We start from the raw sequence: 22,362 nt of genomic DNA, 5'->3' as shown, positions 1-22,362 counted from the left end.
TACGTAGGCGCGACCGAGGTGTCGGACATGAGCAGTATCAAGATCTGTTGATGCGCCATGACAAATGACAGCGCTATTACAGCGACTACCACGAAGTGTCCGGTGTTAGTGGAGCCAAGCCCCCACTTACCTCGGCACTTTGTGAGCTTAAACCAATCAAGCCTCCGCTGACAATCGGAGCTGCGACAAGGCGACCGGCTTCTTCCAAGCCTTACGCGCAATGATATCGCTGAAACGGTACCACAACAAAATTTCGATCAACGCTCGGCCGGGCTATTCGCACGACGTGCATTTTTGCTTTACATTGGCGCGCATTGGGCCCCTCGGCGATTTTCGTACGACCACGCCTGCGCCAGTTGCTGGTCAGTGGCGATGCGTCATATTTGCACCCTAGGCACAGCGCCTGCAGATGCTGGGTTGTTGCGAAAAGGATATACGTAGTTTGATGTGCTTTCATTTAGTCTTGTTGTAGTCCTGTTGACTGTGCGACATCTCCAAACTTCACTGCATCGCAATCATGACTATCAAAAGTTTTTACCTTGTTGGGCAAGACAAAAATGTCTTTCGCCAGGACATTCACATCGATCAGTATCATGACTTCGAAGCGCTGCAAGTCGCTGTAGCCGAGCAATACAACATCATCCAATCTACAGGTAGGCACACTCACCATTGAGCCGGACTCAACCTTACCTTCCACCAGGCATCGCGCTGCAAGATTCCAAGGGAGACGATCTCCCAGACCTGGACGCTGTGTTGGACTGCGATGAAGAGATTGGCATTACTGTTGATGGTCAAGCCATTCGGGATCCCGCAGGCCCAGAGGGTCTTCCTTTCGTTGGAAGCTACTACGAGGTCTTCCCCGATCACCTTGTGAGTTGAATCTAACAAGACTGCGAACACCCACTAACATCTTTCAGGGGAACCATGCACGTCTTTTTCAAAAGTATGGATCATTGATCAAATACGAGACGATGGGCAAGCAGAATTACTTGACAAATGACCCTGCTATCGCGTCCGTGGCTTTCCAAGAGTCTGCGTTCTTCAGCAAGCACATTACTCCTGAGCATCCTTTGGCCGGTATCAAGGATAACAGAGCACTGTTTATTTGCGATACCGACACCGATGCATGGAGGCAAGCGCACAAGTTCATCCCGCCTTCCATGGCACCAAAGGCAATTAGACATTACACACCCCTGATGGAGGCCTCAGTAAAAGACTCGTTCAAGGTTTTCGACAAGCTTGATGAAGAAGGCGAAGCTTGGAATGTGTACCAATACATGTTGAAGCTTGCGTCTCAAACAGTCTTTAAGTTCGCGCTGGGATATGACGCCCATCATTTCGATAACCCAGACTCACCGCTGAGCGAGCTAGTCATCTTGATCGCCCAGTCACTCTCTTTGAACAAGAAGGTTGCTTCAAGAGGTGCTTGGTATGCGAAGCTCAGCGCTATTCCGTTCACAGCTGCGTATGACTTGGACAAGATTCGGTACAGGCTATGGACCATCCTCAACCAAGCGATCGATCAAGCACCAAAAGGAAGCAGCGAAGAAGATCTACCTTTGCATTCCGCAGCTCTAGGAGCCAGCTGTGTAGTTGACTACCTGAAACGCGCCACCGATGACAACGGCAACAAGCTACCCCGTGAGCTTGTCATCCCCAATATGCTTCCCATCTCTGGTGCCGGCTTCACCACAACCTCATCCCTTCTATCATGGCTACTCTACTCCCTTTGTGTTTACGAGGGCAACCAAGATCGCCTTCTTCAAGAACTCGTCGACGCTGGCGTAAATGAGAACACAAAATGGACTCCAGAGCTCTCCGACGGCCTGACGTTCCTCGACAAGTTCGTCAAAGAAACTCAGCGCCTCCACAACCCCTCTTTCCAACCTGGACGCACAGCAAAGGTCGATTGTATTGTCCCAGGCGGTTACAAGCTGCCAGCTGGATCCGTCGTGATCTGCGCCATACACGCCATCCACAACAACCCACAGATCTGGTCCAACCCTGACCGATTCGATCCTGACCGCTGGGGTACCGAAGAGGTTTCCAACCGACCAAAGAACTCATACATGCCCTTCGCCACTGGCCCGCGTAGTTGTATTGGTTTCAACTTTGCGCTTGGAGAAGTCAAGGTACTGTTGCCAGAGTTGGTGTACAGGTACGAGTTCTTCAAGGAGGGTGAGGAGGCGGTATCATATGACCCAGAGTTCCAACTCATCAGGCCGATGAACTTTTACGTTAGAGCGAAGAGGAGGACAAGTTACCCTAAGCCGACTCCTGGCGCGAAGAAGATCGCCGTGGATTATGCTGAGGGCGAAGAGAAGCCCCCGATTTAGGTGAAAGACTTTATTTAGAATTCTGTGCCGGTATGACTGGCGGATAATACTATTAATTTTTCTTCACTGCTTTTTTTCATAAGATGCTATCCGCATGAGAATATGGTGATCATCATAGTGCTACCGAGAATAATTTGACTACGAGCTACAGCGTAATCATGGTTTGATCAATTCGATATGTCAGATATTCAATTGGCGTCATGACCATCTCAGTCATCATATACAAACTATCAACTTCTGAACAACATCAGTCCAGCCTCCTCAGCATCGACACCAGCCTCCTCCTCACTCTCCACGTCATCATTCTCGCCAAGCCCCAATCTTTGCCCGAACAAACTACTGAACAACTCATCCCTCTGCCTATCACCCCATTCGCCTCTCTCTTCGGGCGCCATGAAGTTCTGCAGCTTCTCCTGCACGGTGTATCGTAGCCTTCTGCCCTTGCTAGCCTTTGTATCAACAACCTTCTTCGTCTTGGCTTCGCGAGCAACCTGCCAGGGCGCTTGTACGACGAACTCGGCGGTTCCGTTTGCGTTGAGATCGGCTGAGCGTTGTTCGAGAAGCTCTTTGAGCATAAGGCCATAGAAATCGGCGTCATCGTAGATTGCGGGGTCGGGCTGAACAGCTTTGCCAGAGGACTGGAGGGGCGCACAGGAACGTGGGGTTTGGGTGCGGGTCACCAGGTGCGACGATGTCAGCTGGGAGTCGAGGACTTCCGTCAGGGTCTGTTGCGCGGATGCGTTGAGGCGTGCCTTGTTGTTCGTGACGGTTGTCGCTTTCGTCTTGTTTGACCAGCGTTCAAGAACGGCTTTGCGGTGCGGGAGGGTGGTCTTTTCGCTGTCTTGGATATTCGCCCAGATCTCAGATGACGGCGTCGTGGAATCGAATGCTGTGCGCTTCCGCTTCTGGCCTGTCCGCGACTCCTCCAGAGAAAGTCGGAGGTTCGTGAGATTGTTCAGAAGAGTTAGAGCAGCGGCCTCGGCTGCCTCAATGGGCGCATCTTGCGCAGTCTCCGTCTTGTAAGGCTCTGCAGCCATGGAGTTTGTGGAAATGAGCGCCTTTTGTAGTCGAATGCGTGAGTTAAGTAATGTGTCGAATGTCTTCCGCTGGGTCTTGACAGCTTCTCCCTTTGCTACGTCGTTCTGCGTACCGGCGGCAATTGTGGACGTGAACGACTTGTTCGCAGACATGAGATCGCGGATGGTAGAAGCGTCTGGCTTGGCCTCGTCGCCAGATTTTTCGTCTTCTGAGTCTTCAGCTTCATTGGCATCGTCGTCACTTCCGCTCTCTTCTGCGCTTCCCATTTCCTCGTCTTCGTCGCTCATGTCCTCGTCGAAATCACCGTTCGAGTCTTCCTCGGCGCTGTCGTCTTCATCGCCAAGCTCTATTCCATTCATGCCATCTTCAATCTCGTCGTCGCTCGCTTCACTGTCCTCATCATCGAAGCCTCTAGCGAACGGATCATCGCTATCGCTGTCTTCGAGCGCTTTGCGATCCACCTTGCGCCCAGTGTATTCCGGGCCAAGTGGTACCTCAACTGGCTTCCTCAGCTTGCTCTTTCCGACAGAAGTGTAATGCTCGCGCCCAGCATTGTCATCTTCATTTTCTGAGAGGCTTGCATCGGAGTGCTCGTCTTCGCTGGAGCTCGGCGCAGGGTCAAGAAGCGACTCAGGGTCGAAATCTGTTAATCGTGTGAGTATTATCCTGCATCGCATCTATCTGGAGTTTTTACCTCTAATCTTGGACTTTCCCATGGCGTATAGGTAATCTGTCGTGCGTGTTGCTGGCAGATCGTGTACGAAGAGAAAGTTCACTTTGCCCCACAAAAAAGTTCAATGCCATCGGCGTTTCATTTCACCGATGCACGTCACCTCCGCGATCAACTCCGCAAACCCATCTTAATCACGACAGAATGTTGAAGCCACGATTGTTCTCGACATTGCGCTGTCTCCAGCATGAGAACCCTCTCGTATGACTATTACCTCCATCTCATATGGCGCATTGGCTGATGTCATGCGCAGGGTCTTCCACGCTCAGGCGCGCCTCCGCAGATGCCTCGGATGCAGCGAGGATTGCCCCAGAAGAGGAACATCAAAGATGTGAAGAAAGTCATCGCTGTTTCATCGGCAAAGGGTGGCGTTGGAAAGAGTACCATTGCTGGTATGCTCCGCCGTCGGAGACTTGGCCAATATGAGAAATCTAAAACTATCACGCAGTGAATCTGGCATTGAGCTTCGCTCGCCGTGGTTATAAAGCTGGAATACTTGATACCGATATCTTTGGCCCGTCGATACCAACCTTACTCAACCTGTCCGGTGAACCGAGACTTTCAGCCAGTCAGTCCGTGAACCAGTCCATCATACAAACCACCTCTAACCTTTTGGCCCAGACAACCAACTATTACCACTGTCTAACTATGGTCTCAAATCCATGTCCATGGGCTATCTCATTCCAGAATCATCACCAGTAGCATGGCGAGGCCTTATGGTAATGAAAGCCCTGCAGCAACTACTACACGAAGTAGAGTGGGGAGGCCTGGACGTCCTGGTCCTTGACATGCCCCCCGGCACAGGCGATGTCCAGCTCACAATCACCCAACAGCTTATTTTAGATGGCGCGCTCATCGTATCCACACCCCAGGATCTGTCGCTGAAGGATGCAGTGAAAGGCGTCGAGCTCTTCCGTAAAGTCGATGTAAAGCTCCTGGGTATTGTCTGCAATATGGCGGGCTTCAAATGCCCGGGTTGCGGCGACATACATGAAGTATTTGGAAATATGAAGAAGATCAGAGCCATGTGCGGGAAATATGAATTGAACATGTTGGGCGAGATTCCGCTACATGCTAGCATCAGCGACGATGCTGATCGCGGGAAACCGACTGTGGTAGCAGAGCCGGACGGGGAGCGAGCAATGGCGTTTGGAAAGATTGCACAGGAAGTCGAGGGTCTCATCGGACTGGGGCGTTAACCGTCTGAAAATGAAAGTTGCTACTACGGAGATTCCGAGACTGTGATTGTCTGACTTAAGTCTTCTGCAATTCTACTGTCTGTATTGGTACTTCTCGTTGTCAAAGGTAGATTTCTAGACAATTCTGCCTCTCTGGATCTATCTTGGGGCCGCCATTACGGAGGTTGAGGTACCTGCATTGCCCGCGATGACGTACTTGCAGGGCGCAACACGCTAACACAGGCGTGCACGATCATCGCACGTACAGGCAATCGCCCTCACGACATCAGTCTTCCTTCCTTCTGTCCGTCGAAATACAACATTCACGCTCCACATGTGTAGCAGCTCCACTCAACCACGAAACCTTCCCTGCGCGAGGACACTGTGCTACTACTCGGGGTGCACGCAATCGTCTCACTATGCCACGCTGTTACGCGTCCTATTGTATGCGGTGGAACCGACCTAGCGACGCGCCATGAAACAATCAATATTCGAGCTGTCCTTGGAAGATTCCCAGTTGCATTCTCCATGGCCTTTGGATCATTTGAAGATGTCTATATGCTGTATACCACTGTAATGACACACGCTTACAGATTGCTCAGACGTAACCACTTCACTGATTCATTATTACAATTCCAGCCAAGCCGTGCGCCAGCACTGAGTACGTATTCAAGAGCTGTGTATAAGCTAAGAGGGTTGAGTAACAAATGAAAGATGGTTGCTCTAGGCGTAAAATAGACGACCGGTTTGGTTTAGCGACCTCGCCACTGCCTGAAATGATGTACCCCGCAACAACCCCGCGCAGTATCCGACCAAGTTGTTGATCGGTGTTCAATGCTAAGGTAGTGACTGTGCGTCCCGTTGTATGCTGTTCTGCCCATTGGTGCGCCGCGTAGCCCATGTGAGGTCACACGAGGCTGTCAGCACTGGCGACTCATATACCCGATACCCGACTTAAAAGATCGAACGATGTAGGATCGAATCTGGACAAATATGCGCCAGCATTATTAGCTGAGGCCGCCACATAGAACTGAAATATATATGTGCTTTCCGGCACACTTCGACATAATTTGGGCTATATCGTAACACAGATTTCTTTCACAGCCCTACACCCACTTGATCACGACTTCTCCGTTCGACCACCTTCATCATGGCGCCAGATCTTAACGCAATAGGAAGCGGCCAGCGGTGGGATTATTCTACTCCAGGATCTGGCGGTTACGATATCCCGGACATAGTCTATGATGTACGTCGCAATGACTGGAATACTTCAGATCTGAACTGATGATCTTCCAGGACCCCTCATCTAGGAAGCTCAAGATCTTGACCATCGGAGCTGGCTTGTCGGGTATCCAGATGGCATACCAGATCCAGAAGAACACGCAGAATGTTAAGCACGTAATCTACGAGAAAAATGCCAACTTAGGTGGCACATGGCTGGAAAACAGATATCCAGGTATGGACATATAACAAAAATGGCTGAGGTTGAGCTAAAGGTTGCAGGATGTGCTTGCGATATTCCGTCACATGCCTACACACTCAACTTCGCTCTGAACCCTGACTGGCCTCGTTTCTTCTCGTACGCTCCAGACATACAAAAGTACCTCGAAAAGGTCTGCGATGTTTTCGACTTGCGCAAGTACATGACATTCAACACCGAAGCTACCAGAGCCGAGTGGAAAGACGACGTGGGTAAATGGAAGGTCACCCTCCGTCAGACGACGTCATCCGGCGAAGAAAGAGAGTTTCAAGAGGAATGCGACCTTCTGCTCTACGCTTCTGGTATATTGAACAACTATAAATGGCCAGGGATCAAAGGCATCAACAGTTTCAAGGGTCGCATTGTCCACACGGCGACCTAGCCGAAAGACTACCAGAGCGAGGAATGGAAGAACGACCGTGTAGCTGTTATCGGATCTGGCGCCTCTTCCATCCAAACCGTGCCAAACATGCAGCCACACGTAAAGCACATGGATGTTTTCGTCCGAACTGGTGTGTGGTTCGTCCAGATCGCGAACAATTTCGGCCAGAATAAGGAGTATTCACAAGAAGAACGCGATGAGTTTCGGAAAGATCCGAGAAAGCTAGTTGCGCACGCTAAAGACATCGAGAACCAGGTAAACGGGCTTTGGGGGGCATTCTATGCTGGAAGTCAATCGCAGAAGGACGCTCAAGTCCTGTTTAGAGAACGAATGAAGGAGTTCCTCAAGGATGAGCGGCTTTTGGAAGGCTTCACGCCAAAGTTTGAAGTTGGCTGTAAGTTTCATCCGATACTTGCTGGAACTGGTCACTGATCTGCTGCAGGCCGACGCATAACCCCAGGTGATCCCTATATGAAGGCTATACAGGAGCCAAACGTCGATGTTCACTTCACAGCTGTCAATGAGATCACTGAAAAGGGTGTGGTTGGCGCGGACGGCATCGAGCGCGAAGTCGACACAATAGTTTGCGCAACTGGCTTCGATGTAACCTACCGTCCACGCTTCCCCATCATCGGCAAAAATGGCGTCGACCTCTACGAAAAGTGGAAGAATGAGCCTGAAGGCTACCTCGGTCTCGCATGTCCGGATATGCCCAACTGGTTGATGTTCATCGGACCAACCTGGCCTGTAGAAAATGGCTCAGTCACCGGCCCTCTACTGGCAGTTGCTGAGTACACAATCCAAATCATCAAAAAGATGCAACGCGACCACATCAAGTCATGGGTTCCACGACAAGATATCACAGATCAATTCAACGAGCATGCGCAAGAGTGGATCAAGCACACAGTTTGGAAAGACGACTGTAGATCCTGGTATAAGAACAACGACACCGGGCGAGTCAATGCCGTCTGGCCAGGTTCATCAAATCAATATGCTGAGGTGATCGAGACTCCGCGATACGAAGACTTTGATATCCAGTATATGCACAAGAATCCTTGGGCACACCTGGGTATGGGCTATGCGATGCGTAACAAGCAGTTTCCAGAGGCTGATGTTAGTCCGTACCTGCAGTTGGGGAACATTGATCCTCAGTGGTTGAAGGCTATTGGGTATGAGGGGCCAGCGGACGAAGTGCAGAAAGTGAGGGATAAAAAAGATGAGCCGGATGTGAACAGGACGGGAGACGATGCAGGTCTGGGGCATGGTGGCGGAAATACGCTAACATAATGTTCGAGTGATATCGCCTGTGTACGCTACCACGCCATCATCTAATCATGATAGTCACAACTGGAAATCATAGTTGTAGCTATCTGCGTTGGTCATGAGATATTCGTTTACTATATAGTACAAGAGACATGCAATTATTAATACAACGAAGCAGCATAACCACTCGTAAGAGAATAATCTATAACAGTCGTTTTCAATTTGGAGCTTCCTCATTTCATCATGTGCTCTTCACTGAGTATAAGAACGAAGTGCCTCGAATTGGGTGCAATAGCCAATGCTGCTACACGTCGCATAGCTATCTTGATATGCAGTCCTTTGTCACCTCCAGTCGTCGCGTCTCTGACCTGTAGAGTCGCACGGTCCGATGCGTTGCTTATATCCAGTCCTTGTACAGTCTTAGGTATGGATCCACGTTTCCCCGCAAACTTAAGTTCGGCAGTGAAACAAGGCTCGCCTTCCAAACCGTATGGGAAGTCGAGATCTAGAAAGACGGTCTGACTAAAATGGAACCGAAAACTGCCGGCTCCACCCCAGGAAGCCGAGCCGTAGTATACATGCGGCAGATCAGTCATTGTTGTTCTAGTATCCCTACCATCTTTACACAGAGATTTTGATATCGTCCTGAGTTTGTCTAGAAAGACTTGTTGGCGGACTGGTGCGATATCGAATTCCGCTAGACTGATTCCTCGGAATGTGGTTTTGGTATTCGAGGGTTTAGAATTCGGCTTTTGTTTGTATAGAGATTGCAGGTTGATCATGTTAGAACTGATGCATGCAATTCCGGATAGTACAGCTGGATCTAGCTCAACTCGGACTATCGAAGGATGCCAATTTTCACGATCGGCGGGAAAAGCTTCGTCAAAATGGGCCACGGATGGATTTACGTATATGGACGTGTATCGAAATTCATCCACAGTGCTTCCAGGCCGGAGTACAAGACTACCCTGGTGTCGATAAGTCTTCTCGTATCGATTCTCTCCATTGCCTATCTGTGACAACTCGACGCACAAGAGATACGTCTGGTTTGGTACGATTCTTATCACGGCAAGAAAGCCATGCCACGTGTTTTCTTGGTAGTGCAGGATTGGTAATGTAATATGGATACCGCGGCTAGTTACTTGCGGAGGCCTGGAATCATGCGGAGGAGGAAGTAACGAGAAAGGGGTTCTTGATAGGTTGTCGCGATCATGCACCTGGGTAGAGTCTTCGAGTTCGTCAAACAGTAAGTCAGATCTGGGCATAAAGGTACGAAACTGCGAAGGCGAACTGGCCAAAAGGCTTCCTGTCGATGAGTTTATATCCCACGCGAACAGGGTGTAGTCTTCATCAATGCGAAGTATCTCTTCCTGGAGTCTTATAAAAGCCCTATGGCCTTCTCCGTAAAGAAGAGCCATATTCACACCAAAGATTCCTAAAAGGCAGTAAGCCTGATCTTCAACCCGGCTGGTTTCTCGACGCGCAGCCCAAGACATTCTTACTGCAACTGGGCAGTTGAGAGGATTTCCACCAGTAAGTATCTTCTCGTTGATACCAGTTATGGCCGTTAGTCTCTTTTGGAGGCTACTTCGTGTCCCTATGTCTACCCATGATACGTTGTAGAATTCTACAATGCCAGGAGCAATGAGCTCTTGCAGGGTCCACCCACGTGTGAACCATCGACATTTGCTGAACGCTTTGTAGTCGTCTAGCTGCGGGTTGCCTTGCACGTCTTCCAAGTATGCGTAACAGATACAGGCTCCTTTGTACCATTGGTACATTGAGTTGATCGCCTCCGATAGTTCAGCGCTCGAGGTTTTGTCGATGCAGCAAGTGTCAATCCAGCAGTACGTGAAGCCATCGTCTTTAGCTCTTTTGCAACAGCCGATAAGCTTCGCAAACCCTTTCTTCGATGGCGCTACATTCGACAGAATATCTTGCAGAGTAACCTCCTCAGAGCCCCAAGTATGCGAGAGGATAACGTAATCGGGCACTTCGCTCTGCAGGAACTCTTCCACCTGTAACGTAGACGTGTTGAGTAATCGCATAGCGAATCTCGAGTGGTAAAGAGAAGCGAGTCTTAGAGTGTTGCTTGTGGTGATGCAATAGAAGAGGGACTATCCCTACGAAGATCGAGATTGCGAGAATCCCTGGAGAAGAAGGTGGGGAAGCCGACGCTAAACCCTTCTTGGCTCGATCGCTATCTCTTCTAGGTACTTTGAGACTCAGACGGCTACAGACCTCATCTCAACTATCTGCTTCTCTGTGAAAGAAACCTGAATAGTTCCAGAGCTGCCCAAGTATACACCATGACTGAACAGCGTGTCCCATGTGCAAACGCCGCATCGCCTGTCAGCCCTCGCATCATCATCCACGGCGGTGCGGGCAACATAACGCGCACGTCCATTCCTCGTGATCGTTACAATGAATACCGCACGTCGCTTCTCAACATTCTTGACAAAGCTGAGAAACTTCTACGTAGGCCAGGCTCAACAGCGCTAGACGTAGCCACGTATGCAGTCTCCCTCCTAGAGGACGACCCGTTATACAACTCCGGTAAAGGCGCAGTCTTTACACGCGAAGGCAAGAACGAACTTGAATGCAGCATTATGGTTTCAGATGGGTACAGCAAACGAGGTGTCGGATGCATGCTGCTCAGGCATGTCCGAAACCCAATCAAGCTAGCACGAGAATTGCTCATCCGTGGTGAGGAAGCGGATGGCGGTGGTGCAGCCGACCATTGTCAATACAGCGGAGAGTTTGTCGAAGGACTCGCGAAGAAATGGGGGCTTGACATTGTAGATTCAGGCTACTTCTTCACACAAAAGAGATGGGATGAACATCAGCGCGGACTTGCAGATGAGAAGAAGAAGGCCGAGATGGGTATGAGCATGAATGAGATGAGTGATTGGGAGAAAGACAACTATATTCCGCTTGGAACTTGTGGTGCAGTGGTCGTGGATAGCTTTGGTACCGTTTGCACGGCAACCTCAACAGGCGGGTTGACGAACAAAGTTCCTGGGCGCGTTGGAGATACACCGACTATTGGCGCAGGGTTTTGGGCTGGAGAGTGGTACGATGAAAAGACCGTTAGACCGCAGATGGTGTACCAACCTTCTGCTTCTCCTGCCTCGCCGATCGACAAACTATCGAGAGGCGATATACGCGGCATAGTAGACGACTGTATACCATTCCTCAGATCGCCCACGGTACGAGGGAATGTGTTGTCATCCACCAAACCATACGAGAAGCCCGTGTCGACACGTCACGCTGTAGGTCTATCAGGGACCGGCAATGGCGACTCATTCCTTCGTACGTGCGCAGCTCGCACCACAGCTGCTAGATCACAATTCTCTGCGACATCACTCTCGGATGCGACAACGTGGATGGCGGGACCCGACGGTCAGCTTCAACGATCTGCTGGAAAGCGTTGGGGCGTAACCCATGAAGGCACCGGCGGTATCATTGGTATAGAGCTTGTCGGCAACAAAGTTAACGTTGTACAAGATTTCAATTGCGGAGGCATGTTCAGGGCATGGTCAGACGATGACGGAAGCCCAAGATGCTTGGTGTTTAGGGAAGAAGGCTGGGAGAACGGGCCCAAGGGTTGGGGTGATCGGCCAACTGCAAGGTATTGAACTCCACATTTGTGGTCCGTCCAGGGATAACTCTTGCTTCTTCCATCTCCACTGCGCATCACATCATTGAACGCAAGACCAGACGCTTACCAAAAACGAGCCTTGACGTACGTAAATAGCAATAATATTGCGACGTCGAGAACAAGAAGAACCTGAATGATTTCAAGCACAAACATGAATCTCCATAGTAACGTTCGATCGGAGTCACTCGGCTCATATCGGCGCCACTCCGAGCGGCCGAGCTGCGACAACCCGACAACGCTATACTATAAATCCTAAAAATACGCAAGTCGAGTCTTGCTGCACGGACGTGGATCGTGTATGCGGAGGTGGCTTCGGCCACTTGAGCATCGTAATTCGCGAAGCGGCCGTGTAGCCGGCGTCATGTGGCGAATCGGGAGGCTGGTTACGAGCGCTAGGTGCTAGCTGAACTATCAGCTCAAAGCTATTGAGGTACCACAGCTTAAACTTCGCATAAACACGAGAATGGTAGGTATATAGTCAGCTCGTCCTCATTCGCAACACCTTCATCACCAGCTCATTACCAGACTATTACAACACTCGCTTCATATATCTTAGCATCTTGATATACTCTAATCACAAATCAACACCCACAACAGCAATCATGCGTTACACCATCTTTACTCTGGCCGCAGCTGCCTCATTCGCTTCAGCGCAGTCCTCTTCCTCTCCAGCCAGCGCATCTCCCACAGGCACCCTCATTCCCGTTGGCGAGAATTGCGACCCCAACGGTACACCATGCGCACTCGGCGCCAACTGCTACGCAGTCAACTCCATGCTCCAACCCGTCTGCGGCAACTTCCAGGCCGCATGCAAAAACGACCAGCAGTGTGCTTTCAACACATGCAACCTTGAGCAAGGTCTTTGCAACGGCTTCATCGCTTCCTCCTCGGCCTCATCATCCTCGGCGTCAGCAACGATCACCACTACACCGACTGCACCGGGCCCAATGCCTGCTCCTTCATCAACCATCGTCGCCCCTGCTGGATCTCTGCCCCTCGGCGCCGAATGCAACCCTTACGTCAACCCAAGCCAATGCGCGAACGGTGTGGACTGCTGGGCTAGCAATGCCATGTTGATTGCCCGCTGCGGTAACTTCAACGCTGAGTGCTCCAGCGATGCGCAGTGTGCCTACAACATCTGCAGCGGCGGACTCTGCAGAGGTTTCCTGCCATCCAGCGCCATGCCCGTTCAGCCATCTAGCATGATGAGCGCGGTGCACCCATCCAGCATGATGAACGGTACCGTGCCCATGCAGCCAACTGGCACCGGCGCTGCTAGACCTACCGGTAACGGAACTGCCACTTCCACTGGTTCTGTCGAGTTCACTGGTGCTGCATCTGCCGACAACGTCGCTGGTGGTGTTATGGCTATTGTCTTCGGTGCTGTTGCTTTGGCTTTGTAGATATTAGAATTTGTAGGCTCTTAAACCTGCTGTATGGTATGTTCTACCACCGGTTATAATTACCTAATTAATACGACGCTTTATGAAGATTATTCCTGCTACCTTCATCGCATATGCCATAGTGATCACCAAGTTTCCATCCTGTCTGACTATACGATAAATCCGCGCACGTGCACCTTATTCACTTTATGTGAGGTACTGGCTCATCATCAGATGCTCTAGGTAGACCTGTACAATGACTGTTTATTCGCAAAGTCAACATGCTCAACGTGTGATATTCCACCTAACAGCTCGGTTGATCGGTACAATGATCAGCCGCAGGGCCTAACGCTGAGTCACCGAATATGTACACAGTCATCAGATCACCTTTCATATATATTGGTAGCGATATTTTGGCAATCAGATCTTGGATTGAGTACTGTTATCCTCCTGAAATCGCATTTCCTGACTATACACTCGAATCACTTTAACAAACATCAAATCACGACTACAATGACGGACGTAGAGAATGCGCTCTCCGTAGCAGAACGAGGGGAACTGAGGCGCTCCCTGGCAGCTACAAAAGACCCATACATCGCCGCAATCCCAAAAGTCGAACTCCACATTCACATAGAAGGTATCATAAGTGCAGATCTGAAGTGGAAGTTCTCGCAGCGGAATGGCCAACCAATCATCAACCCACGAACCGGTCAATCCTTCTCTTCACTTGCTGAGCTTCGGGATTCACATGACACCTTAAAGCCGCGTACGGGGAACCGCATGGACAACAGTGAAGAGACTTTGTCCTTTTTCGAGGCTTACTATGGTGGCTTTGAGGCCCTCAAGACTCAGCAGGACTATTATGATCTTGCTATGGATTACTACGAACATGCAGCAGCGACGAACGTGCGATATGCAGAGATTTTCTTTGATCCGCAAGGCCATACGCGCGTTGGGACGAGTTGGGAGATGATGATGGAAGGTTTCCGAGCAGCGCAGCGGAAAGCTGAGCAGGACCTCAACGTAAGCTCTTTATCTCCCTTCGGAAACATTTTTGCTCACAATATACTGTAGGTGAAGTCTGCTTGGATCATGTGCTTCCTTCGGGATGAAACACCAGAGTCCGCAATGGAACACTATGACGCAGCACTCAAATACCGCGATATGATAGTAGGAATTGGCCTCGACTCCAATGAAGTTGATAGACCACCATCGCTATTTGATGAAGTCTTTGTAAGAGCTAGGAATGATGGCTTCCGTCTTACGGCGCACTGCGATGTTGGCAAGCCCTATCCTCTCGAACACATTCATCAGGTGGCGACGAGTATTGCAGGCACAGGGGCCGATAGAATCGACCACGGACTCAATGCTGCTAGCGATACAGATCTCATGACTCTTATCAAGGGAAAAGACCTCGGCATGACAATCTGTCCTTGGTCGTACATCCGCCATCAACCAATGGACGAGGTTTTCCAGCGAATTCGAACTCTCTTCGACGCTGGCATCAAGATTGCTATTGCAAGCGACGATCCAGCGTTTATGGAGGACACATGGGCGCTGGAGAATTTGCTAGTGGTGAAGAGGTACTGTGGCTTTACAAATCTAGAAATTCAAAGGCTGGCGGAGAATGCTATAAAGATGTGCTGGACTTCTGAAGATGCGAGAGAGGAGATGTTACGCGAGCTGTATAACATCGAACCAGGAACTTAGATAGCTCAGTGGCATTGCTATATTCGCTATGCAATTAGACATTGTTATAGTGACACTTGCGACCGAATCTGCAGCGCATCGAACGCGCCATCACAGCCTCTTTAGCACCTTGGTGTCCAATCGTAGTCGTGCAATGACGATAAGAAGTGTCGCTAAAACACCAGTCCCAGCGGCGTAGAAGATAGCAGCCCGATACGGTTCGATCGATGAGGCATCTGCCGCACCTGTAGCTTCAATCAACAGCCCGGCAAGAGGAGCTCCTAACAGGTAGCCTGAGGTCCAGAAAAATACCATCAAAGCAATCGACGCTGCAGCAGAGTGCGGAGCTACGACAGCAACGGCAGTAGGCAGACTGACAAAGAAGCTTCCATTCGCGCATCCATTGACAAGAGCGAAGATAAAGAGAGGTGGCAATGATGTGCTCACTGGCCAGATGGCTAGCATGCTGACCGAATTGACCAAGCAAGTGATCATCAAGGTGTTGAAGCTGCCGATCTTATCACAAGTCAATCCACCCAGGATACGACCCACTGCCGTCGCAGCACCAAATCCGCCCACTAAACCCGCACCAGTCGACGCTGACAGACCGATTGAACTTGCAAATAGTGGCAAGAAGAACGGTGGCACGAAGAGAGCAAAGACGCCAACGGCACCGGCCATGGTCAGCGTAAGGAAGGGAACGTTCTTCAAGAGCGACCAATCGAATCGGGAGAGCGTTCCAGTGGTCGCACGTTCCTTCAATAATAGAGTGCATGGTATTCCAGTGGCCATGATAAGGATACCCAGGACGCGGAATGTCCACTCAAGTCCGAATTTATCGATGAGTGCCTGCGCTGCGAGGGGCAGTACGGTGGCACCTACACCACCACCAGCCTTGACAATGCCGTTCGCAATACCAAGTTTCGAGATGAACCACTGGAGTGGCAGACTGTTTGTCGCAGTGTACAGCAGCGATGTACCAACTCCCACCAGCAACCCTGCGATGCAGAACAGCCCACCAACATGGTCCAGCGTGAAACTCGTAGCAATTAACCCCACTCCAAACACTGTCGTGGCAGTAAGAGCAGTGTACCGCACGCCGAAGGATCTCATAACTCTTATCGAAGCAATGCCAAAAGCGACCATGCAAGCCATATACAGGCTGCCAACGAAAGTGATGGTACGCACGTTTGTGTTCAACTTGGGTGATTTCAGGATGGCTGTTTGCAGGACGCCCCAGGCCGTCGTGTAGCCGTTAATCCAGAAGAGCAGGAAAGAACATGAGGCGACCACAGTCCAGCCATAGCCTCCATTGGGGATTGCTTCTGTGGCAGAGGGTGGAGGTTGCGGATCGGAAAGAGATTCAAGACCGGTTGAGTCATTTCCACTTGCATCAAGGCGAGTCTGTGAGTGCTTGTCGGAGGAGAGGCTTTCCAACGGGATAATGGTCTGAGTTGTCGACATTTTGTGTTCGTTCACCCATGCCATGTAAAGGATTTCTGTTTATATATGAGGGCAGCAGTATCATGGTGGTTATACAGGCTATCGGTAAAAGTAAAGGGCGCAAAGACATACGCCAGGGCGTGTATGAGCGCTAGGGCGTAAGTATACAGTGCTGACATTGCTTCGCTTCGAGTTGCTCATTTGTAGAGTGAGGTCTGCCAAGTCGGTCTTTTGGTTAAACTGGGGGCGAGCCAGTCATGAACGTCGGATTGTGTATATGGACGAGGAACGCGATATGATATCCTGCAAGGCTTCTGTGAACATCTCGATATCAGTCGCTTGCATGTACAGGACGTCGACTCTCCCAGCCACTCTCTCGTGAGGCTTTGATACGTCTGTAGGAGGGATCTGAGAACAGCTAGCTTTATCAGTAAGTAAACATACGGCGGACATGGACTCCCATATGTTTCCCTATAACTTCCGTAAGCAGTGAAACTGGGTACAACAATAACCTTCACCCTTCACGGGTGGAGACGCGGGATGTTTGATGATCCGGTGCGACAGTCGGGCTGGAAGGCGACAGAACTCCCCCAGATGCGATGTGAAAGGCTATGTGGCGCAGTACGCTGCCACATGGTATACGTGTGCGCTGATGATCTATGAGTTGGGCTGTTAAGACTTGAAAAGTGGCAACGTCTGATGTGTCGCAAGTGTTGTTTCCCAAGTCGGGCTGAGCGTGAACGCGTCTCGCGAAGATAGCAGATTGAACGCCCAATCGCGACATTACACACGACGACTAGGTGACTGGTGCGCGATCCGGTGCAGGCTCACACCCTATGGCGAAGCTGCGACGTGGGCGAAAGTGGTGGAAAGTTCAAGGCCATGGCAAGCCAAGGGCGGACGCGTCGTGTGCGAGGCACAGCCACAGCAAATGACATAATGCCCGCTGAATACCGCCCGCCATGCTTCCTTCCATCGGCAGCATAAGCAACTGGCCGCGCTCTTTTCTCCGCAACCCGTTCCTATATACCCCAACTCTCTGTTATTCTCTCCCCACACACACGCGCCAAGATGGGTTTCAGTCTCAACAACCCCCTGCCCTCTTCCATGAGCAGTAAGTTGCTAACAGCCCACTTTGTTTATGCGCCGCTTGCGGGCCGGTGACGTCGCTGACAACTGCTCCCCCAGGCGAATGTCGCAAGACAGGAAAGATTCTAGCATCCTTTGTCGACCCCAGACAAGCCTTTGGACCCGACAAGATTATTCCCCCGAATGTTCTCGCCAATGCAAAGGTACGAGTGTTCCTGCGCATCCGGCGTCTGTCGATGCTGCCCAAGCAAATACTGGATGGGCTGCTAACACGCGTCTAGGGTCTCGCGATTCTCACAGTATTCAAAGCTGGCTTCCTCGGCACAGCGCGATTTGGTTCAGGTGTCGTTGTCGCTCGTCTCGCTGACGGATCGTGGTCGGCGCCCACAGCCATCGGAACCATCGGCGGCGGCTTCGGCGGACAAATTGGTTTCGAGCTCACCGACTTCGTCTTCATCCTGAACGATGCATCGGCAGTGCGTACATTCGCGCAGGCAGGATCTTTGACACTCGGTGGCAACGTCTCTATTGCAGCGGGGCCAGTTGGTCGCAATGCCGAGGCTGCCGGCGCGGCAAGCTTGAAGGGCGTAGCGGGCATCTTCAGCTACAGCAAGACCAAGGGACTTTTCGCGGGTGTCAGTCTGGAGGGAAGCGGTATCATCGAGCGGAGAGACGCCAACGAGAAGCTGTACGGCCGCCGATGGACTGCGCGCGAGATTCTCAGCGGACAGGTTCCCCCACCACCAGCCGCCGCCCCGCTCCTACAGGTACTCAACTCGAGAGTTTTTGCTGGCGTCGGAGGAGCCCAGAACGTTACGAACGATGCCATGTACAACGACATTCCCGTCTACGACGATTCGCGCGACAATGTAGTATGGCAAGGGCGCCAGGGTTCAGCAATGGGCGAAGGCGTACGTAGGGATCGTACAGGTTCTCTAGGCCAAGGAAACAACGACTACGAGTACAGAGACCGACCACAACGCTCATCTGGCTGGGAAGATGACGTTTACGATCGACAACCATCCTCAGCACCCCTCGGTCGATCCTTCTCCACGCGCGCGAACCCCAACGAGACATTCGACCGCATGGACACACGGAACCGCTCCTCCACTTTTGGTGACGACTACTCATACAGCGATCGCAAGCCCGGCCGACCGACAGCTCCAAAGCCAGTATTTGGACAAACAACGGGTCAGAAGAAGGCGGGGCTACAATCCGACCAGGCGATTGCCAAGTTCACCTTTGACGCAGACCAACCGGGCGATCTGGGCTTCAAGAAGGGCGAGATCATCACGATTCTGAAGAGGACAGACAACGAGACAGACTGGTGGACAGGCAGAGTCGGGAACAGAGAAGGCATCTTCCCAAGGTACGTCGCATTCGCGCCGAAATGTTGAGTAGTCACTGACTTGTCACAGCAACTATGTCGAGACTGTCTAGGGTCTTTATCCCTAATGCGTGTGCGATATCCATAACGAATCCTCTTGGTCGACAAAGTTCCATCGGAAGATACCACGATTTCTAACCACATAGACTGGTATACCTTGCTTATTGTTACCTCAGCGAACATGTTCGAGTCCTGTTTGAGCGGTCAGCATCCAGCACCTTGCTTGCTTTCACGCATGGGATGGCGTCTTTCTCCTGAACGTTTCCGTGCTTGAAATTCATTCATCACTTCTCCTTGTTGCCATTGTTTGCAGATACCTATGTAGCGAAAACAAGTCAACGTTTCAAGATACAGAGAACAAGTTGTATCTGGAAGTGAGGTACGGGTTCATGTTGGAGTTACCCCAATTACCGAGAGTGGAGATTGGTCGGCGGAACATCGTATCCGTGACCTAATGCCAGCTCCAAACTCCACCCAGTCGTAGCTACCCCTCCTGTTCATGTCGTTGCGGCATGCGCATCGGCAAAAAGGTGCCCTGCATTGCTCTTGCCTGGCTTGATGTTATTCAGCGTGGAGCTACGCTGATATGGAAGGTGCTTAGATCAAATGCCCCAGAGCTACCCCACCCAGCCACTGGATAGTTCCAAAGCTATCAACGGCCTGCCAACGCTCAACGTCATTCCCGAAGCTGTCTATTTCCAGTCCGGAGCCGCTCTTATGCGCAAGGCGCCCTAGAGCATTTCTTTGGACATATTTCCCTCTGCAAACATATTGTCAACCAATCTTACATACAACTAGTTCTATACTCGATACCATGACGACATCATCTTGGGAAGAAACAGCAACGCAGAAGCGCGAGGCCATCTTGGCCGCTATACCGAAAGAATGGCGACTAGAGAAGTTGCCGTCTGTAGAGGAACAAGTTGATGTCACCGAATACGTGAAGCAGTACTTCAGCGAGAAAGAGCTCGAGATCACAGAAAGCAGCGCGGACGTTACTGCGAAGACAGTGGCTGAGGGAAAGTGGACCGCTGAGGAGGTCACGAGGGCATTCTGTCACCGAGCTGCCGTGGCGCATCAGCTAGTACGTCGCATACCACATAAGTCGAGCGAAATATGCTGACGAGGAAGCTACACTGCCTACATGAGATCTTCTTCGATGCTGCCATTCAAGATGCAAAGGCCCTAGATGCATACTATGCCAAACACAAGAAGACACTTGGGCCTCTTCATGGCCTACCTATCTCACTCAAAGATCAGTTTCATGTCAAAGATGTCGAGACCAGTATGGGTTACGTAGGCTGGATCGGCACCTTCGAAGGTAAGAAGGGTACTGGTAAAGAGAAGGTCTTCGAAAGTGAGATGGTGAAGATGCTGCGGAATGCAGGGGCTGTGTTATACTGCAAGACGAGTGTGCCGCATACTCTTATGAGTGGCGAGACCATCAACAATATCATTGGGTATACACTTAACCCGAAGAACAGGCATTTGACTGCTGGTGGTAGCTCAGGCGGTGAAGGCGCATTGATTGGTATCAGAGGATGTAAGTCGGCTGTCTCGTTACATGGCACAAACAAGCTCAAGCTTCTGCTGTTTTGGGCCCAATAATAGGATCATCTAACGTGTTGCAGCGCCAGTAGGATTCGGTACTGATATTGGCGGCTCCATCCGTATCCCCGCCGCCTTCAACGGACTGTATGGCCTCCGCCCCTCTACTGGTCGCCTGCCATACGAAGGCATGGCAAATTCAATGGAAGGTCAAAACACTGTTCTTTCAGTAGTCGGACCTCTCGCGACCAACGCAGCCTCCTTACGCCTCGTCACCCAAGCCCTCCTCCAACAAGAACCTTGGCTTCACGACCCATTAGTCCATGAAATGCCCTGGCGTGCCGATCAAGAGTCCGAGATTAAGTCTGCAAAGAAGCTTTGCTTCGGCGTCTTACGAACAGACGGCATAGTGAACCCCCACCCACCCGTCAGCCGCGCGATCGAAATGGTTGTCAAAGCTTTGCGCTCCGCTGGACACGAAGTCATCGACTGGCAACCACCTTCTCACCGCACTATCAACGATACTGGTTTCAACTCGTGGATCTACGATGCAGGAAAAGATGTCCGTTCCGCATTTGCGCTCTCAGGCGAGCCAATGGCACCTCAGGTCTCGTTTTACCAATCCCTTGAAAAAGAGTACACTGCCAGCGAGATCGCTGCTATAAACGTCGAGGTGCGCCGCTTGAAGAAGGAGTACATGGAGTACTGGAACAGCACCGTTGACAAAACGGGTACTGGTAGGCCCGTCGATGCGATCATTTGTCCTCTTGCGCCGTTCCCTGCTGCGAGGAAAGAGAAGTACAAGTACTATGGCTACTCGACGTGGGTGAACACGCTAGATTACACAAGTGTTGTTGTACCGGTCACAAATGCAGATAAGAGTGTTGACAAGAAGGACGAGGGTTACAAAGCGATTGACGAGCAGGATAAGAGAATCCAGGATGATTATGACCCGGAGATCTACGACGGTGCGCATGTTAGTGTGCAGCTTGTTGGACGGAGACTGCAGGAAGAGAAGATGCTTGCGGTTGCGGAGTATGTAGGCGGTCTTCTCCACGTGTAGGGTTTCATGTAAGGTAATTACATTATTTGTATGGTATGTTCTCTATGCTAACAGAATGACAAAGACTGTGCCTACGCTTGTGTGCCCCACGCTGAAAGACTGAACACATATTGTAGGTATCAACGAACGGAAGGTCTTGTTGTAAGCATCCCAAGAAGCATATCGAAAGGACAGTCTTTCAAAATATGGAATCGTTGCTCGATGTTCTTAGCGCTACCTGGCATTAGGATCAAAAGATCCACGACTCTGCCAGTGGAACAAAATTGTCTCGAGTCCCAAGTGACGGAGCCTACTATCGTAGAATCGGAATGTGCTCTGAAACCCAAACGATCGACTATCTTTTGGGAAATGAAGTTGCCTTCTACCTTCCGAGACGAAATAACGCAAACGATTTCGGTTTCTCCAGTCACTTTGGACAAGAGTTTTATGTTCCGTTTCGTTTTTTTCAAAGATGGAATCTCTGTTTGTTCAATCTTCCCTGACGTCAGTGACTGAAAGTGTGAGACATGTTTGTTAACTAACAATGTTGAAGCGATTTGAACGCTCCGTCGATACTGAGAGACGAGGGTGTACAAGCGTGGTAGTGGGTAGTAGAGGGGCTGATCCTGCGTTCGCCACAGCTTTTACGCCGGCGCCATGACAAGAGATAAAAAAGTAGTTACTACGGAGACGTTAGAAGCTTTCTTGAAGGTG

At 50.8% G+C, this 22,362-nt stretch overlaps 13 protein-coding genes across 13 annotated transcripts; 10 read left to right on the top strand and 3 right to left on the bottom strand.

The window, feature by feature from the left end:
• Nucleotides 1-517: 517 nt before the first annotated feature.
• Nucleotides 518-2,336, top strand: AA0111_g1695 (hypothetical protein; the record flags this gene model as incomplete). The annotated part of the gene is made up of 3 exons (XM_028647382.1): nt 518-653; nt 701-870; nt 918-2,336. 3 exons carry the CDS (start codon nt 518-520, stop codon nt 2,334-2,336), a joined length of 1,725 nt encoding a protein of 574 aa, XP_028510605.1.
• Nucleotides 2,337-2,566: 230 nt separating this feature from the next.
• Nucleotides 2,567-4,090, bottom strand: AA0111_g1694 (hypothetical protein; the record flags this gene model as incomplete). The annotated part of the gene is made up of 2 exons (XM_028647381.1): nt 2,567-4,017; nt 4,069-4,090. 2 exons carry the CDS (start codon nt 4,088-4,090, stop codon nt 2,567-2,569), a joined length of 1,473 nt encoding a protein of 490 aa, XP_028510604.1.
• A 158-nt stretch (nt 4,091-4,248) lies between these two features.
• Nucleotides 4,249-5,303, top strand: AA0111_g1693 (hypothetical protein; the record flags this gene model as incomplete). The annotated part of the gene is made up of 4 exons (XM_028647380.1): nt 4,249-4,305; nt 4,358-4,496; nt 4,553-4,672; nt 4,726-5,303. The coding sequence occupies 4 exons, from the start codon at nt 4,249-4,251 to the stop codon at nt 5,301-5,303; spliced, it is 894 nt and encodes a 297-aa protein (XP_028510603.1).
• Nucleotides 5,304-6,432: 1,129 nt separating this feature from the next.
• AA0111_g1692 (hypothetical protein) lies at nt 6,433-7,144 on the top strand (the record flags this gene model as incomplete). Its single annotated transcript, XM_028647379.1, has 3 exons — nt 6,433-6,528; nt 6,579-6,738; nt 6,786-7,144. The coding sequence occupies 3 exons, from the start codon at nt 6,433-6,435 to the stop codon at nt 7,142-7,144; spliced, it is 615 nt and encodes a 204-aa protein (XP_028510602.1).
• An 87-nt stretch (nt 7,145-7,231) lies between these two features.
• On the top strand, nt 7,232-8,431 carry AA0111_g1691 (putative sterigmatocystin biosynthesis monooxygenase; the record flags this gene model as incomplete). The annotated part of the gene is made up of 2 exons (XM_028647378.1): nt 7,232-7,538; nt 7,587-8,431. The coding sequence occupies 2 exons, from the start codon at nt 7,232-7,234 to the stop codon at nt 8,429-8,431; spliced, it is 1,152 nt and encodes a 383-aa protein (XP_028510601.1).
• Nucleotides 8,432-8,640: 209 nt separating this feature from the next.
• AA0111_g1690 (hypothetical protein) lies at nt 8,641-10,455 on the bottom strand (the record flags this gene model as incomplete). The annotated part of the gene is made up of 1 exon (XM_028647377.1): nt 8,641-10,455. The coding sequence occupies one exon, from the start codon at nt 10,453-10,455 to the stop codon at nt 8,641-8,643; it is 1,815 nt and encodes a 604-aa protein (XP_028510600.1).
• Nucleotides 10,456-10,716: 261 nt separating this feature from the next.
• On the top strand, nt 10,717-12,045 carry AA0111_g1689 (hypothetical protein; the record flags this gene model as incomplete). The annotated part of the gene is made up of 1 exon (XM_028647375.1): nt 10,717-12,045. One exon carries the CDS (start codon nt 10,717-10,719, stop codon nt 12,043-12,045), a length of 1,329 nt encoding a protein of 442 aa, XP_028510922.1.
• A 625-nt stretch (nt 12,046-12,670) lies between these two features.
• AA0111_g1688 (hypothetical protein) lies at nt 12,671-13,471 on the top strand (the record flags this gene model as incomplete). Its single annotated transcript, XM_028647374.1, has 1 exon — nt 12,671-13,471. The coding sequence occupies one exon, from the start codon at nt 12,671-12,673 to the stop codon at nt 13,469-13,471; it is 801 nt and encodes a 266-aa protein (XP_028510923.1).
• Nucleotides 13,472-13,963: 492 nt separating this feature from the next.
• AA0111_g1687 (hypothetical protein) lies at nt 13,964-15,160 on the top strand (the record flags this gene model as incomplete). Its single annotated transcript, XM_028647373.1, has 2 exons — nt 13,964-14,473; nt 14,525-15,160. 2 exons carry the CDS (start codon nt 13,964-13,966, stop codon nt 15,158-15,160), a joined length of 1,146 nt encoding a protein of 381 aa, XP_028510348.1.
• A 90-nt stretch (nt 15,161-15,250) lies between these two features.
• AA0111_g1686 (hypothetical protein) lies at nt 15,251-16,603 on the bottom strand (the record flags this gene model as incomplete). The annotated part of the gene is made up of 1 exon (XM_028647372.1): nt 15,251-16,603. The coding sequence occupies one exon, from the start codon at nt 16,601-16,603 to the stop codon at nt 15,251-15,253; it is 1,353 nt and encodes a 450-aa protein (XP_028510349.1).
• Nucleotides 16,604-17,653: 1,050 nt separating this feature from the next.
• On the top strand, nt 17,654-19,111 carry AA0111_g1685 (SH3 domain-containing protein; the record flags this gene model as incomplete). The annotated part of the gene is made up of 4 exons (XM_028647371.1): nt 17,654-17,696; nt 17,771-17,874; nt 17,953-19,040; nt 19,090-19,111. 4 exons carry the CDS (start codon nt 17,654-17,656, stop codon nt 19,109-19,111), a joined length of 1,257 nt encoding a protein of 418 aa, XP_028510350.1.
• A 553-nt stretch (nt 19,112-19,664) lies between these two features.
• On the top strand, nt 19,665-19,793 carry AA0111_g1684 (hypothetical protein; the record flags this gene model as incomplete). Its single annotated transcript, XM_028647370.1, has 1 exon — nt 19,665-19,793. One exon carries the CDS (start codon nt 19,665-19,667, stop codon nt 19,791-19,793), a length of 129 nt encoding a protein of 42 aa, XP_028510365.1.
• Nucleotides 19,794-19,872: 79 nt separating this feature from the next.
• Nucleotides 19,873-21,669, top strand: AA0111_g1683 (Acetamidase; the record flags this gene model as incomplete). Its single annotated transcript, XM_028647369.1, has 3 exons — nt 19,873-20,142; nt 20,190-20,601; nt 20,690-21,669. The coding sequence occupies 3 exons, from the start codon at nt 19,873-19,875 to the stop codon at nt 21,667-21,669; spliced, it is 1,662 nt and encodes a 553-aa protein (XP_028510351.1).
• Nucleotides 21,670-22,362: the final 693 nt, after the last annotated feature.

This window comes from Alternaria arborescens (genome assembly GCF_004154835.1).
Source record: "Alternaria arborescens strain FERA 675 chromosome Unknown contig_3, whole genome shotgun sequence".
In the NCBI taxonomy this organism is placed as follows: domain Eukaryota; kingdom Fungi; phylum Ascomycota; class Dothideomycetes; order Pleosporales; family Pleosporaceae; genus Alternaria; species Alternaria arborescens.
Note: the sequence above shows the minus strand (reverse complement) of the source record. Positions and strands in the feature narration are given on the sequence as shown.